General features: G+C 42.4%; 1 protein-coding gene across 1 annotated transcript in view; it reads right to left on the minus strand.

The window, feature by feature from the left end:
- Positions 1–15,667, minus strand: part of MYZAP (myocardial zonula adherens protein) — a 66,642-nt gene that overhangs the window by 36,582 nt on the left and 14,393 nt on the right. Inside the window, exons 5-10 of the mRNA XM_082199990.1 lie at positions 14,270–14,383; positions 11,693–11,845; positions 10,747–10,872; positions 8,783–8,911; positions 4,985–5,070; positions 1,704–1,809 (exon numbers count right to left, since the gene is read on the minus strand). Of these exons, the coding sequence (XP_082056116.1) occupies positions 1,704–1,809; positions 4,985–5,070; positions 8,783–8,911; positions 10,747–10,872; positions 11,693–11,845; positions 14,270–14,383 (714 nt within the window). The remainder of the gene's footprint in view (positions 1–1,703; positions 1,810–4,984; positions 5,071–8,782; positions 8,912–10,746; positions 10,873–11,692; positions 11,846–14,269; positions 14,384–15,667) is intronic.

Below are 15,667 nucleotides of genomic sequence, written 5' to 3' on the forward strand. Positions count from 1 at the left end.
TGGAGTTGGTAGACAGCTGCCCTGGATACAGAATTGACCTGTGCCTCCATGGACAGCTGTGAGTCCAAAATGACTCCCAGGCTACGCACCTGGTCCTTCAGGGGCACAGTTACCCCATTCAGGACCAGGGAGTCCTCCACACCAGCCCGCACCCTGTCCCCCAAAAACAGTACTTCTGTCTTGTCAGGATTCAACTTCAATCCATTAGCCGCCATCATGTGTGGCTGGGCTTGATATGTTAGAGCAGAAGCGACGGTGGAGAAATACACTGTATTCCAGGTGGTTTCATGGGACCAGGAGGATTTCGGAGTCTTTGGGTCCAAGCCACTTTGTGGAACACCCAACATGCCCCCTTTATGGCCCTGCTGACTGATGCTGGGTGGGCCAAGGCGCACCTTGGTGACTAGATCCAATCCTATTTTGAATCTTGGCACATCCTCCAGGGACCATAAGATTGTGCCACTGTTGTATTTTGCAATATTTGTCAGTGTCCAATATTTATATGTTGTGTGAATTAATTTTATTTGCACTTTTGTACATCACCCTATAACATTTTAATGAAGGGTGGTTAAGCAATATTTTAAATAAATAAAAATGCATTTCATGTTTATTATGAACCAGAGTTAGCCACAATCTCTGAATGAGGTTGCTAATCACACTAGGATTATATAACAGGACAGGATGCATAAAGTAGATAAAATTAACTCTGGTTTAAATCTAATCCAAAGAATACTTGTTTGAAAAAGAGAAAAAGTAATGACTAGTTGGACACTACTTTGTGCTGGCATTTCTTATCCAAAAACCCACCAATGCAGAGATCCCAAATTGCTGCCTACTTAGACCCATTAGAGGTCAGTTTGGCTCTCACAAACAACCATGTCAATTCAGAGAAAATGGACACAGAAAAAACCATGATGCACAACATGAGGTACATTTTCAGTGGCAGGGAGTATGCCAACCCTTTCAAAGACAAGCACAAAGAAGCCTCTACAGCAGGAAGCAAAGGGAGGTGGGAAGCTGATTTGCTTATACTAGTATTTTTGAATATGGCAGATAACGGGCTTACAAATAGGAGAATGTAACAAGCAGATATCTTTCAGTTGCTTTACAATCCTCCATAAAGCTGTGTGAGCCTTAAATGTACCTTTGTAGCTGTGTGATTTGTGCTCAAACTGTATTGTGATGGCCATTGGCTATAAACAATAAAATCTACTGACATTACCTTCATTAGCTAGAAATTATGTTTGCATTTCATGTTCCAACTGCCACATTGGCCAAGAACATTAAGAAAACGTCAATATTTTTAATAATAAATAGTGATGGTGATAATGATGATGATGATGATAAGAGGAAGAGGTGGAGGACAAGAAGGAGAAAGAGAAGGAGGAGGAGGAGGAGGAGGAGGAGAAGGAGGAGGAGGAGAAGAAGAAGAAGAAGAAGAAGAAGAAGAAGAAGAAGAAGAAGAAGAAGAAGAAGAATTTCACAGATTCTTCTGTCTGATTTCTGGTATAACTGTGATGGGTCAAAGTGAAATTCTAAATTAACATTTTAAAAACATTTTAACATGTTTGTTCTTGGAAAAAAATATTTATGATCATTACATCTATTTGATAATATGTTTCCAATCTCTGCCTTAAGAAAATCTTCACATTAGAATATTAGGTTATTCAGAGTAAAAAATAAATAAAAATGCCACAACTTACTTCCTCAACCATGTGCTTGACTTTCTTCTGTTGGCAAAGAACCATGTCATCCAGATGTTTGATTCGTTCTCGCAGACTAGCTGTAACCTCCTCTAACTGATGTGACCTAACAAAAGATGTGAATACTAAATTAGTAAATTTTAATTAGTAAGAAATAAATCTGTAGGACAGTTGCTTCCCCAACACTGTATCAAATACTTTAAGAAAAAAAGGTCTGTCAATGATAAAACCAATGACACATAAATGGGAAGTACAGAATCATAGAGTTGGAAGGGTCCCAAAGGTCATCTAGTCCAATTCGCAACATATATCTACAAATTCATAATTGTCTTCAGTAAGCCAACTACCACCTGCCTTAGATGATCTTTACCTTATAGAAAGGAAACTTTTCATCAGTTGCAAAGTAATCTATTTTAGAGTATGAATTAGAGGAGGTGGAAGATTGAGAAGCAATTTAATTTGAAAAATTGGTGGAGATTTTAGAATTTAATTTTAGAAAATAATTTGTTAAATGTATGCCTGGTACATTTTATCTCGCTTTATTGACCGAGGGAGCCAGCGTACAGCTTCCGGGTCATGTGGCCAGCATGACTAAGCTGCTTCTGGCGAACCAGAGCAGCGCATGGAAATGCCGTTTACCTTCCCGCTGGAGCGGTACCTATTTATCTACTTGCACTTTGTGCTTTCGAACTGCTAGGTTGGCAGAAGCAGGGACCGAGCAACGGGAGCTCACCCCGTCATGGGGATTCGAACTGCCGACCTTCTGATCGGCAAGTCCTAGGCTCTGTGGTTTAACCCACAGCGCCACCCGCATCCCCTGGTACATTTTATACTTGGCCACAATCCCTGGAAGGTTTTAAGTGGGACATATCAATAATCCTATCCATCAGCATTTCATTTGGGGACAAAACAAACTTCACTCCAAGTGGAAGTTCTAACTTATGTATGTACAACAAGGCCAGCCTAGGACATTTGCTGCTTGATGCAAAACAGAAAATGCCCCCCCTACCTACACCTTTTTCCTGCTTGAGGCAACTGGAGACAGCCCAGGGAAGCCCTGGCATGCTGAAGGCAGCAAGGGAGAAAAAAGGAGGCTGGAGAGGAACAAGTGGTAGTGGTGGGGAGTGGCAGTGGAGGAGGAGCTGATGTACATAAGAACATCAGAAGAGCTTGTATGCAGCTGAACAGGTTAAAGGACCTGTCTAGCATTCTCTTCTCACAGTGGCCAACCAGATGCTCATTATGGGAAGCCCATATAATCTGAGTGTAACAGCAACATCATTTGTTGTCAGCCACATTTTGTTGACATGCCTTTCCTGTTCAGAGGTGTATGTGTCCAATTTTAACAGAAAAGTGACCATACAAATGAGGGAAACTGAACCCTCCCCACTTTGCCAAAGGCCTTTCAGTCAGTCATTTTTCTCTCAGCACAACTCATTTCTAGTGCTGGAGCCTGGCCCAATGATAGGGAGATGGAAGATGGGCAGGTGTGGCTAGGGAGAGTTGGACTTCCCACCCACCCCACTTGCATACCCCTTTTAATGTTAAAATTAGACCAGTCTATCTATGAATGGGGCAGACGTGGCTGTCACCATCATGTATGCTTTGGGCCAGCGCTGCAGCTTTTCAAATCTTGTCTTGCCTGCCCTTTGAGTACATTCTGGAGTGTCTTGACAGTAGGGCTGGGCGACGTCAGCTTTTCAACACTGCAATGTATCACCAGTCAAACATTGCAATCTGGCGATACACCACAAAGTTGAAACAACAAGCTGCATTGGTCCCAACCCACAATGCATGGGGTGAAACTGCTTTGGCTCTCACCACAGGAGCTGAGGCGCTTTCATGAGGCACCCCATGAGGTGCTGGGGACCACACAGATTGTTTGTGCTGCTCAACTGGGGGTGGGGGTGGGAAGGCTCCTGCCCCCCAGCTGAGCGAACCCCAAAGTCCCTCCTGCTTGCCTGCAAGCAAGCGTGTGGAACCTTAGAGCTTCTTTGTATAGCTCGGCTGGAGAGTGAGAAGGCTTCACCCAGCAGTATATCACAGGTGAACCAGCCACTGCTCCTGAGTCCCTCTGCTACCAGCGGCCCAATGTTGAAAGCGGCACTGGTGGCAGAAGGACTCAGCAGCGGCACTGGTTTCTCCTGCAATATACTGCCGAGTGAAGTTGCCATCATGGTCTGCCCCTCATACCGGTCCTGGGCGATACATCAACACATTGTCCAGGCCTGCTTGACACAGTTATGTAAAACTGTACTCAGTTCAAATTTCCTCACAGATTTTCTCCCCGTGACAGATTAGGTGCTCCTCATACAACAAATGCCTCTGTGCCCACCTGGAGGGGCTCCTGAATGAAAGGCCCCTTCAACATGTGGATGCACAGACAGACTGGATCCCTAGGGACTTTGGTGTGTCTGATCCAGCTCTTCTTATCTTCCCATTATAAATATTTCCTGTCAAATAATTTTCCTGACTGGAAGGCACACCTCTGCATAGTTTTCTTAATTGCCCTTCTCTTTCTCCATGTTTTCCAGGACTTGAGCTCCTAATTGTTATCGTCACCATAAAAGCTGTTGGGCAAAGAAAGTATAAATGGTTCTCAGAAAATAGCCCACAAGGTATCAAAGAAAATCTGGATTTTTAGGGAAGAAAGAATGTACATAAAATTCTCAAAGGAAATACTAATGTTAGTGATGCTCTTCTGCTCAGTAATGAACATTCTCCAAATGAGAAGATGACCTTTAGTCGGGTCCTGTACACAAGTGAAATGCCTGAGACATTTTAATGCCTTGAAGAAAACTTTAAGGTCTTCCACACAAAGACGACTAAAGGAACTTTTTTTTTACAACTGAGAATCCATGCATGCATATTACCAGTAATAGTAGGTGGGGTGGAGCCACAAAGACCCCCCCACACCATCAACATCACTACAGCTTACCTGGATGGCACTGGGGGATGGCAGTAAGGTCAGTGATGCACAGCAAGAGCACTGGATTTTCTTTACAACATAACCTCAACTTTGCAGCCACCCTCCTCCCCACTAGCCCTGTCCAGGTACACAGCAGTGATGACCCCACCATACCAATCACCACTGCAAATTACTATGGAATAATTGTACAGGGCTCCTTCTCTATAGAGAATGCAGATAGTAGCAGTATATATGGCATGCTGGGGTTTTTTTAAAAAAAAATTCTAACATTATATCATCCAAAGTTAATTATCAACTACAGTTAGGGATAGTTTATGAGCATCAAGAATCCTAGAAAGAATCAAGACCTCACCTTTGTCTGCCTGACTGACTGTGAAGGTTTGCTCCGTTAAGTTGTATTTCATATTCTATGAGTTGCTTTTGTAGTTGATGGCGTTCCTGTGTGGGAAAATACATTTTTATATATTTCTGTCTTTTAACATGTAAGAAATCAACTACAGTATACAAAACACTTTTCATTGGAATGTACACACTGCTCATAGAGATCCAAACACGTAGACTAAAAAAAAACAAGGTCTATTCACTCCTGAGCCAAGTTCTTAGTGCTCGTGCTTTACCTTTAAAGCTGTAAATGGTTGGCACAGGGGAGGTGGGGCTTTCAGCAGCACAGTAGAGACAACACAGATAAGGCTTCAGTTGGTGCTAAGGGCTGGTAGAGACAACTGCTAGTAGAACTACCATAGCAAGACCCTGGGAGTTCTCCACGATCCTAGACTCCTGTCATGGCCTTTTGAAAGGACACCATCAAGCTTCCCCCAACAGCCCCAAATTCTCACAGAACAGGACACCTTTATGAATGGCTATTTTTCATCCAGCCCCTCCAAACCGATGAAAACCATCAGAAAAGGTTGTTCTAGTTTCAACACTGTTACTTCTACCTCCTACTTGGGTTGCCCAGTCATTCATGCCTTCTTTCCCTCTGCACTAAACACTGTACCTGGATACAGGTAGTTGCTTAGCCTCAAAATTCATATTGAAGAATGAGACCTGGTCTACATATGCATCAGAATGAGGTGATAAGAGTGGATTGTACCATTCCAGACTACAAGTGGGGGATATAATTTTTGAATAATCCCTTACATAAACACCTCCTGGCACTGCCACCTTATCCTCACATCAGGGCCAAATTAGAAATGGAACCAAAATAGAGTCCAGGAGGAAAAGCTATCCATACACTTAGAGAGCCTTTGAGATCTTTGAATGAACTGATGTATTTCGGTCTGACCAGAGTGCAAACATATACAACAACAGAGAGCATACAGATAATAATAGATTAAAATTAAGTTTTATGAGCTGATACACGATAAATAATTCAGATACAAAACAGCTACAATATTTAAGTTAAAACCTTAACCACTAATTTAAAACATATCAAGACACTGGCTGTTAGATTCATTCAAAGCTTATCCCCTTAATTTTACAGCAGCAGCACAAAATTTAGCCACTTTTAAGGTAATCTCTGGTTCCCTATCCTCTATTAAGTATTTTAAGTAGCAATCATCAGTTCTGCTTGCGGTTTGCTACATGATTGGAGTCATAAATATAGAACATACAGTATAGCTTTGTAATAATGACAATGTAGTAGGGCATGAGTAGCAGTTTTGACTTCCTTCAAACCATATAGGCATATTTGCTCTGAATATGGTTTGCCTTCAAATATGCCCTGCAGTAATGCAGATGGAATGACATTGAATCTGGCAAGGGTAAAAGTCTTCTTCATTCTCTCTTTAAGTTGTTATTATGTCATAATTTTCAAAAACTGCACACTGCCAATGCACATTAATGGATCAGGTATATAGGCATATGTTACCAGCATAAGGTGGGTGTTTCCCCCTCTCAGCTATGTGAGCACTAATCTTCTCTTCTACGGAAGAAAATTCCTATGCTCATATTAATTGCCACTGTGGTGTTCCAATATTAATTAAATCCTTTGCTTGATGAGTTCCACACCCACACCCTGCATCTAATTGGAATTGTAAACTAGTCTTCCAACAGCAAAGAAGTCGTGTTTCAGAATGTGATCCTCGGCAACAACTTCAGGCTATAACCCCCCCCAGCTTGGAGTGAATTGTACAATACATCGATGAAAATGGATGAATTGCACTGACCACGAGGATCTTCTTCATCTTCCTCCACCATCAGAGATGCAGCAGCTGACCACAAAGGAAAGGAACTTTTCCATTGTGGACTCTGAACTGTGCAATTATCTCCTTAGAGAGGCGTGCCCTCCCCCATCACTGCCTGCTTTTAGACAGGCAGTGAATAGTGTACTTTCTAGAGAGTTTTTTTTTAGAATTGTTGCCTCCTTGAAAGATATTAGCTTGCGGCAATTTGTTCATTTTGATATTGGCCTGGTTTGCACATAATGCTAACTCAAACCATGGTAACTCAAACCAAATGCTAGCTCAAACCAAGCCCCACCTCACTATATATAAGGGTCTGGTGACTTCTGTTTCAGTGTATCTGATGAAGTGTGCATGCACACGAAAGCTCATACCGAGAACAAACTTACTTGGTCTCTAAGGTGCTACTGGACAATTTTTTTATATATTTTGACTGCGTCAGACCAACACGGCTACCTACCTGAATCTAGAACCATGGTTTAGAATGAACAAGCAAATGTGTGGGCTCCTGGAAAGGAAACTGCAGCTGCTTTGCTCCTTCCCAGTTATGTTGTGGTGCTATGACATGGCTTGATTGAGCATGTCCTCCAAAACTGAGCTCATGATTGAGACAGCTCTAGCCAACCAGGAGTTGTAACCAAGGCTTTCCTATGGTTTACTAATCATGGTTTGCCTGGAAAGCTAAACCACAAGCTTGGGTTCAAGCAATACATTATGGCAGACCACAACTTAGTGCACCACCAAAACAACTGGGGAGAAACAAAGTGGTTGCAATCCTGTCTCTGCGTGGCCACACCTTTTGTCATTCATGCTAAGACATAGTTTGGCTTAGCAGCATGCATGAACGCTTTATCTTATCTATTATAAGTATGTACAAAAAGGTGTGTGTCTCAATCAATAAATTAAACTAAACTTTCAAAAATATGGTCACATATGGGAATGTGCAAGTCTTATAAACAGGTTTGGCATTGGGAGGATCAATAAATTCAAAATAAAATCTTGTTAAATCACATTGAGATATAGCCATCGTCTCAAAACTAGCATGACATTCACCCAGGGCAAAGTCCATGAAAAGAAAAGGGCAGGGCAGGAGACACAAGGAAGCAAGAGGAAATCTGCCACAACTTGTTCAACAGCAGTACTATGAATGTCACAAGAGGTATGTGGGCAGCAGGCTTGCTGCAGTCGCTTGTAAAAACATATTTGATGCTTGGCTGTGATTTTCAACAAACAAACTGAATATTGAGCCAGTTGCCCTGTGGCTGCAGAAGTAGAAGGAAGGGCACCCTAACCCCTCTGATGGGCATCCTATGGCTCTGCAGGTTCTTGGACTCCAGATTCTTTAATCTCTCACCATTAGCCATGCAGGCTCGCTGCAGCTGATGGGAGCTCAGAGTCCAACAGCATCTGGAGGGCTACAGAACTTTCCTCCCCCTACTCTACCCTCTGCCATTGACTTGGAGGACTATGGGCCACTCAAAGGCTGTGCCTCCCCCTTGCTCTCTTAAGAAAATTGCCACAGAAAGAGGAAGGCTGGTCTAGACTCAGACAAAGGCCAGGGAATGAGTAGATGTAGGAAGCCTGCTTCTTCCGCTCTCTGCCACAACGGAACTGTGTCAATTGCCCTATGACAGCCACTGGAAGAAGAAAGTTGACACGATGGCCAAAGGAGCAAAGGGCCTCAGCATTGGGGGTGGTATTAATGTGCTGCAAGTTGCTTTGGATAACATTTAATCAAATAGTGGTATATACAACTTTATTTATTTATTTTTTAAAAAATTATCTGTGCACACAGAAATAGAGGATAAGTGTAAAAACAACTGTCCCTAATTGCTATTTTATATACAAAATACTCTCTGTACCACAAAAACTGAGGAAACTTAAACAATCTTTGTATTTTTGTAAAATGGATGAAGCAAGCACACAGACAATTTACTGTATTGAGAAATTTTAGTGTACACACTTACATCTTCCATGCGCAAAATAAACTGATCCAGCTCGCCAATTCTTTGGTCTTTTTCTTGTAGACTCATCTCAGTAAGTCTCATCTTCTTATTTGCATCTTCAATGGCTGTAAGTAGTCTATTTGTTTCAGACTGTGAAGAAAAGGTTAAAATAGGCAGGATCAGCAATACTCTGTATAAGCAGGGTAATGTCCTAAAGCAATGTTCTATCAGGAATATATCTCTGCTTCCAATTCTCTTGTCAGCCTCATCCCCACCCTGAAAATCTTCTCTCCCAGACCCTGGAGAAAGCTTGGAGCACAGGAAGCTGCTCTATCCTGACTCAGACCATTGGTTCACATAGTTCAGCACTGCCTACTCTGGCAGTAGTTCTCCAGGGTTTCCAGCAAGAGTCTTGCCCAGCCCTACCTAAAGATGCCAGGGATTGAACCTGGGAGCCTTCTGCATGCAAAGCAGGAGCACCTTCACTGGTCTACAACTCTTCCCCTGAAGGGCAGTAAGCATCAGCTACCAGAGTTCATTTTGCAGTCACATAGTCCCCCCATGATCCCCAGAAAATCCAACTACAGTGGTGCCCCGCAAGACGAATGCCTCGCAAGACGGAAAACCCGCTAGACGAAAGGGTTTTCAAGTTTTTGAGCTGCTTCGCAAGACGGTTTTCCCTATGGGCTTGCTTTGCAAGATGAAAACGTCTTGCAAGTGTTCCGATTTTTTTCTGCTCCCCCCCCCCTTTTTCTAAGCCGCTAATAGCCTTTTAGCCACTGATCCGCTAATCCTTTAATAGCCGCTAAGCCTTTAATAGCGCTAATCCGCTAATAGGGTTGCTTTGCAAGACGAAAAAACCGCTAGACGAAGAGATTAGACGAAGAGACGGATTAATTTCGTCTTGCGAGGCACCACTGTATATGAAAAGCTATAGCTACAACAAACACACCCACTTTGTTCCTTCTGACCCTAGAACTACAGGCATTGAAAGATTAATGACAGTAAGCACTTTGGAAATAACATTATTAACTTACTTTTTCTTAGCAAAGTCAAACAAATTATCTTAAAAGCAACCTATTATAACCCAATCTTGTACTTGTTTATATGGAAGTAGAGATGAAGGAGAAATTAAAATCAGTTCACACATTTAAAGCCAAATCTATCAAATTTGCATGTTCCCAGACAATATGAAAACCAAAATGCAGACATCCTTCAAAATTTGCACATCCAAATTTTGTGATATAGTTCTCCAAATAACCAACATTTACAATAATGCAGTGGAAAGTGTGCATAAAAATGAATATAATAGTGAAATATTCATTATATTAGGAGAAATTGCTTGCAAAAATATGTACATTAGTCAAACTACATACAAAAATATATTTATTAGGAGAAATTCACACTAAAATCTGAAACAATTTCATGTGGGCTTTTTAATGGCAAACTGCTGCAAAAATGTTGAGAATTGATTTTAAGATTGGAAAAATGAGAAACTGAGAGAACCAGTATTAACAAATCCTTCCATCCCTATTTGGACTCAAGTTCTGCTGAGTTAAATGGAATTAAATTCCAAGTAAATGTGCACAAGACTAAAGGCATTTCAATTTTCTTCCTTTGAAATGTTTAGGTTTATTTTTTTCCTTTTTATTGATTTTACAACATATCCTCACACCACAGTGTACAATGGAAGATGACTTGGCTTCCTGATACTACACTAGTTGGTAAACTAGTCTGTACATATCACAAACATGTTCAGTTGAAATCAAAACAAAACAAAAACTATAAAACAAAGAATGTGTCCATCACTCAGCCTTGAAGCAACCCATCAAAACCATTTCCTCTTTACAAGCGGATGGACTAGGCACCGCTACTCAGCAAGAGGCCTGCTGAAACTCACAGCCTGGGGTTTCCATGTTCTGTTTAGCGTAAGACTCTCCCACCACCACAATAATACACAACACAGGAAAAAGCTTCCCACGTACTATTAGAGTTTCTTTCTCAAGTTTATGTTTTTGTTCTTCTTCTTGTAACTTCTCTTCATATTGACTGTATAGTTTTCTGGTCATCTCTCTCATTACTTCTGCATTTGCTTCCTGTGAACATTCTACCTATTAAAAAAATGAGGACATTTCTCACAGCCAAATGAAACATGTAAGGCAGAAAGTGAAAGGAATATATTGGCAGAAGAAAATCAGATGCCATAAAGCAGAAGCTCAAGAAGTTGTCCTAAGACATTTTATGCCTGAAGCTGAAAATCCAAACCCCCTCCACCCCCCAGCCTTTCAACTGAGGTTGGTTGGCCATCCGTCATGGATGCTTTACTTGAAATCCTGCACTGCAGGAGATTGGACTAGATGACCCTCAGGGTCCCTCCCAAATCTATGATTCTATGATCCACCATAGGACACAATCCTGAAACCACCAGAGAGTTGCCTGGCACAGGCCTCTTTCAAATTAAAGGGACCTATGAAGGAACACAGCTCCTGGTCACTTCAATGGGACTGGCACCATATATATATTACATTTTACCTCATATTACATTTTACCGTACTTTTCGGCAGAAAAAAGGCTCCCAGACCAGCTTACAAATACCAAGACTATATATACTAGGCTTTCACTCTCCGCTTTGGCAGCCTACACAGCTGTTCCCCAGCATAATAGAAAACAGAGTTGCAACTAAAATTCATGAACACTACCAACAAAAACAAGGGGCAGGAGAATAGGCAAGTTTTGAGGTAAACACATCCTGAATTCTGTGTCAATAAATGAGTAATGATATAACATTCCACAGATACTGCCTTTCCAACCAGTCACTGTTTTGAAAAGATTATCACGTTCCTCATGCTGTGAGGCACTGCAATTTCCTTTTCTAGGCGTCATCAGCAGTAGGATCCTCCACCACCCATGAATTGTATTGCCTCAGCTTACCTTGAGTTTGAGCAGCTCGTTTTCAACTCTGGCAGTTTCCAGCTGTTTCTGCTTTTCCTTCAGTTTTTCCATAGACTGTTCATGTGTTTGTTTCAGATTTTTTATTTGGTCTCGTATAACTGTATTCTCCACAGTAACATCAACTAAAGTTTTCTGTGAACATATTTTTAAAAATACAAAATTAATTCAGTTGCTTGAAAAACTGGGGAAACTTGGAAAAAAAGCTTCCTGTTTTTTTCTCCCAGCATTCCCTCCCCACCCCGTTACTCCTTTGGGAGGGATGCAAGGACCAGACATATTGAACAAACTTTAAGATCAGACTTACCAAGTTTGTGCTGTACAAGAGACCCACAAATACAACAGATTATTTGTAGGACCCAGTTCTATGTAAAATTTCTGAGAGCATGGGTGGAGAACCTTCAGCCTCTCCATTTAGCCAGCAAAACCATTTTGGCCAAGCCATACCCCTCTGACCTAGGCTTGATGTCATATATGACGTCAGGTTTGAAACAAGTGAAGCCCTGGCTCAGCCTAAAGGTGTTTGCAAGCACCACACACCAGCAGGGCTGGGCGATATCTGGTTTACAACCTCATAATATATCGCCAGCTAAACATCATGATGTAGTGATATATCACGGTGTCTGGAAAGAAGGAAGAATGGGGAGATAAGGCAGGGAAGGGAAAAGCAAGCAGCCAGCGTTAATTCCTGGATGTGAACTTCAAAGCGGTTTGAACTGGCTCAGTAGGCAGCCCTTCGTAGGCAGCCACACAGGTGATCAGTGACACTGTTCACAGGTTCTGCCACTTCATGGCAAGGTTAGGCAGGCAGAGTGTAACTGTCAGGGTGCTGCAAGGCGCCATACATGCCGAGTAGCCACAGGGCACTGCTGGCCTTCTGGGGCACCAGCCTCCCTGAAACCGAGGCCATTCGCAGCACAGCCTCTCTCCAAAGCCGGTCCGGGGCTGCTATCAGCTCTGGCTCATATTGATGGCCCCTCCAGAGCGTTGGCTCATGCTGTGCAAGGCGCCAGAAGTGGCTCCATTCTGCCTTAGTGCTAAGGTGCGGTTCCCAGCTGCAGCAATCACAGCTACCAGCACATGCCAAGCACACAGCATCAGAGGCAAGGAAGAGAAGCCACGGCTGCTTTCCATGTGCTCTTACCACTGCAGGCAAGCAGGTGGGTGAGTGAGTGAGCACACACAAGAGGTGGGCACAGGTATAGCTGCCGCCCCCAGACCCACTCAAGTATCTTGGGAGGGACCTTCAGCAAAACACTGGTGACGCCCAGGAGTGAAAGGCACGGTGCTGGCATTCACAATTTATTGCTAGGTCAGAAATTCCAAAACTGTTACCGCAATAGTGACTTCAAACTGGTTTTGTGTGATGTATTGATAAATCGCCTAGCCCTACCCACCAGTTTGGAACACTCCTTACAAAGCACTCCTTGAGACTTGCAGAGTGCTTTGATAGGGGCTTTGCATGCTGTGCATTTGCCCACATGGTTTGGTTTCAAGCCCTCTCAACAAAAAGGGTTCTCTGATGTCATTTTGATATCAGGAGATTGAAAGGTATGTGGTCCCTATCCACTTGTCAAACTTTGCCCACAGAAAGTGGGGGAATCCAGTAAACTTTCTCCACCCCTACCCTAGGATTACTAGTGAATAGGGCATAGTGATGGAGAGGAGAATCTTCTGGTGCAAATCCATCCAAAAATAAACCAAGAAGCATTGTAGATTACTGTGAAATAGCAGACCACCAAGCATGAAATACTGGCTTTAAGACCAAAAAACAATAAATTACAACACAATACATTACAACACAGTACTTGAATACAGTGGGCTCACCACTTACACGAGGGTTAGGCTCCCGGGGGCAACATGCAAAGGCAATATTGTACAAAGTCAGGAACCCCTTAAACTGCCTCCCTGGGAGACAGAGGACTGCTTACTGGGCTCTGGAAAAGCTTCCAGAGCACTCTGGGACACTCCCAAAGTCCTCAAACAGCCCAGGCTCAGAGGTGCGAGGGAGGTTCCCAAAGCCCTCACACCTCCTTACCAAAGCCTGATAAATGAGGTGGAAAGCTGCTCACCAGGCTCTAGGAAGGAGGCACATGGGCTTTGACAGCTTCCCAGGACCCTCCTGCAAGCTTCTCAGATCCCTGTAAGCAAGGAAAAGCCATTGGGTGTGCAAGTGGGTGGAGAAATAAATAAATGGATAGCAGCGAACATCGAGTTTCCCCTGCTCTTCATTCATTTATTTATCCCCCACCCTCACACCCACACATAAGGTTGCAGTAGCATAATTAAAGCAAACTTAAGTTGTGGGCCCACTGCATTTAATATTAATTTATCTTGCAGAAAATGACGTAAGCACTTAACTCTAAAATGTACCTAAGTTATGTGTTTTAATTCACAATGCTTTTCTACCACTGGATATTTAAATGAACAGAGTCCTATCTCTAAATGTTTAACTAATTGTCATTTTGGCCTACCGATGCTTTATACAACTGACGCAAGAGCAGTGATGTTTGCCAACATAATCATGTATCTATGGTGACCATACTATCAGCAATTTACCTGCAACTCAATTGAGGCTGAGGTCAACGAGTTATTCATTTCACTGAAGCTATTCAGAGCTGCAGAGTGCACTTCTATGTGATTGTCCAATGATTCTTGTTGAGCACTTGATACCTGGAGAAATATAAGCAAGATTTCCCCCTTAACTTAAGATAGCAGGAACTGCAAGCTTACCAGTTGTTTTGTATTAAGGTTACCTGTTTATACAATGTGTTTTACAGGCATCTATGGAAATACATGTGCTCCATCATTACTTGCCACAGTTCACACTTTTGCAAGGGCAAGTCAAGTTGTGTTCCATGCTTGGCAATGATATATGTCCTGGCTGCCGTTAAGAGTCCACTAAAGCTGTCCCAATGCACCTTCCTCAAAAGAAGCGCCAAAGGCATGAATCATCTTTGACTTCTTGGTTCCTGCAGAGCAGTATCCCATGTTGTATGGCAAAAGACACTTGAAACTTACAAAGCTTCAGAAATGATGTGTAATAATGCATTAGTGGGTGGCTGTCCTAGAGGCCACATTCAAACAATATTTGCACTTAATACAGCTCTCTGGACTGCGGCCCTTATATGTATTTTTATAATATTCCTGTAAAAATGCCCCACAGTTGTTAAAATATTGATCACAAGGTGCATTAAGCACCTGACCCAGAATATCTTCAGGGTAAAATACAAAATGGCACTATCCTGACATTGCAGCCAGATATACACTAGCATAGATGTAGAGAGAGAGACTAGATAAGGAATCCAGGTGGCCTGTGCTTAATGCTTTGAAGGGAAAAAAACGACAAATCCAAGACAAGAGTGAATGTAGAGATCTGCTTCACTGAAACAGAAGGAAGGGAGGATATTGCATACAGCAGCAAAATCTGAGAGAGGGATACAGCACACTGACCGGCATGTGTAATTTTGATCACAAAAACACACTACCGGAAAACCCCACAGTAATACAAACAATGCCCAGTAAGATGAAAGATCTAGACTTGCCAACATCCAATGAGAGCCATGTCTAGATGAAATGTGCATGGACTGGGGGCGCTCCTCCATAAATATGTGAATTATTCCACAAAAAGCTTACTAGCCAGTGGCAACTAGGCCAGCAGGGTGTACTTTGGAGACACATGCAGGACAGAGAACCAGAGAAACACAGACAGATTTTAAAGGGTGGACAAAGAAAATGGAAGCATGAAAGCACCCTGTATTTCCACGCTAAGCTAAAAAGAGTGAAGGAACAGTAGCTACATTAGGCAGAGACACACTGGTTGTAGAAGTAGTCCTTGCTTCTGACTTATTCATGTTTTATAAACATAACCATCTTTGAGCATCAGACCAATGTTGTATCCAATTTTGATGGGAATAAAATACTCTTATTCATTCCACCCTAAACAGTATCAATGTA

This window comes from Podarcis vaucheri (genome assembly GCF_965113315.1).
Source record: "Podarcis vaucheri genome assembly, chromosome: 14".
Classification (NCBI taxonomy): domain Eukaryota; kingdom Metazoa; phylum Chordata; class Lepidosauria; order Squamata; family Lacertidae; genus Podarcis; species Podarcis vaucheri.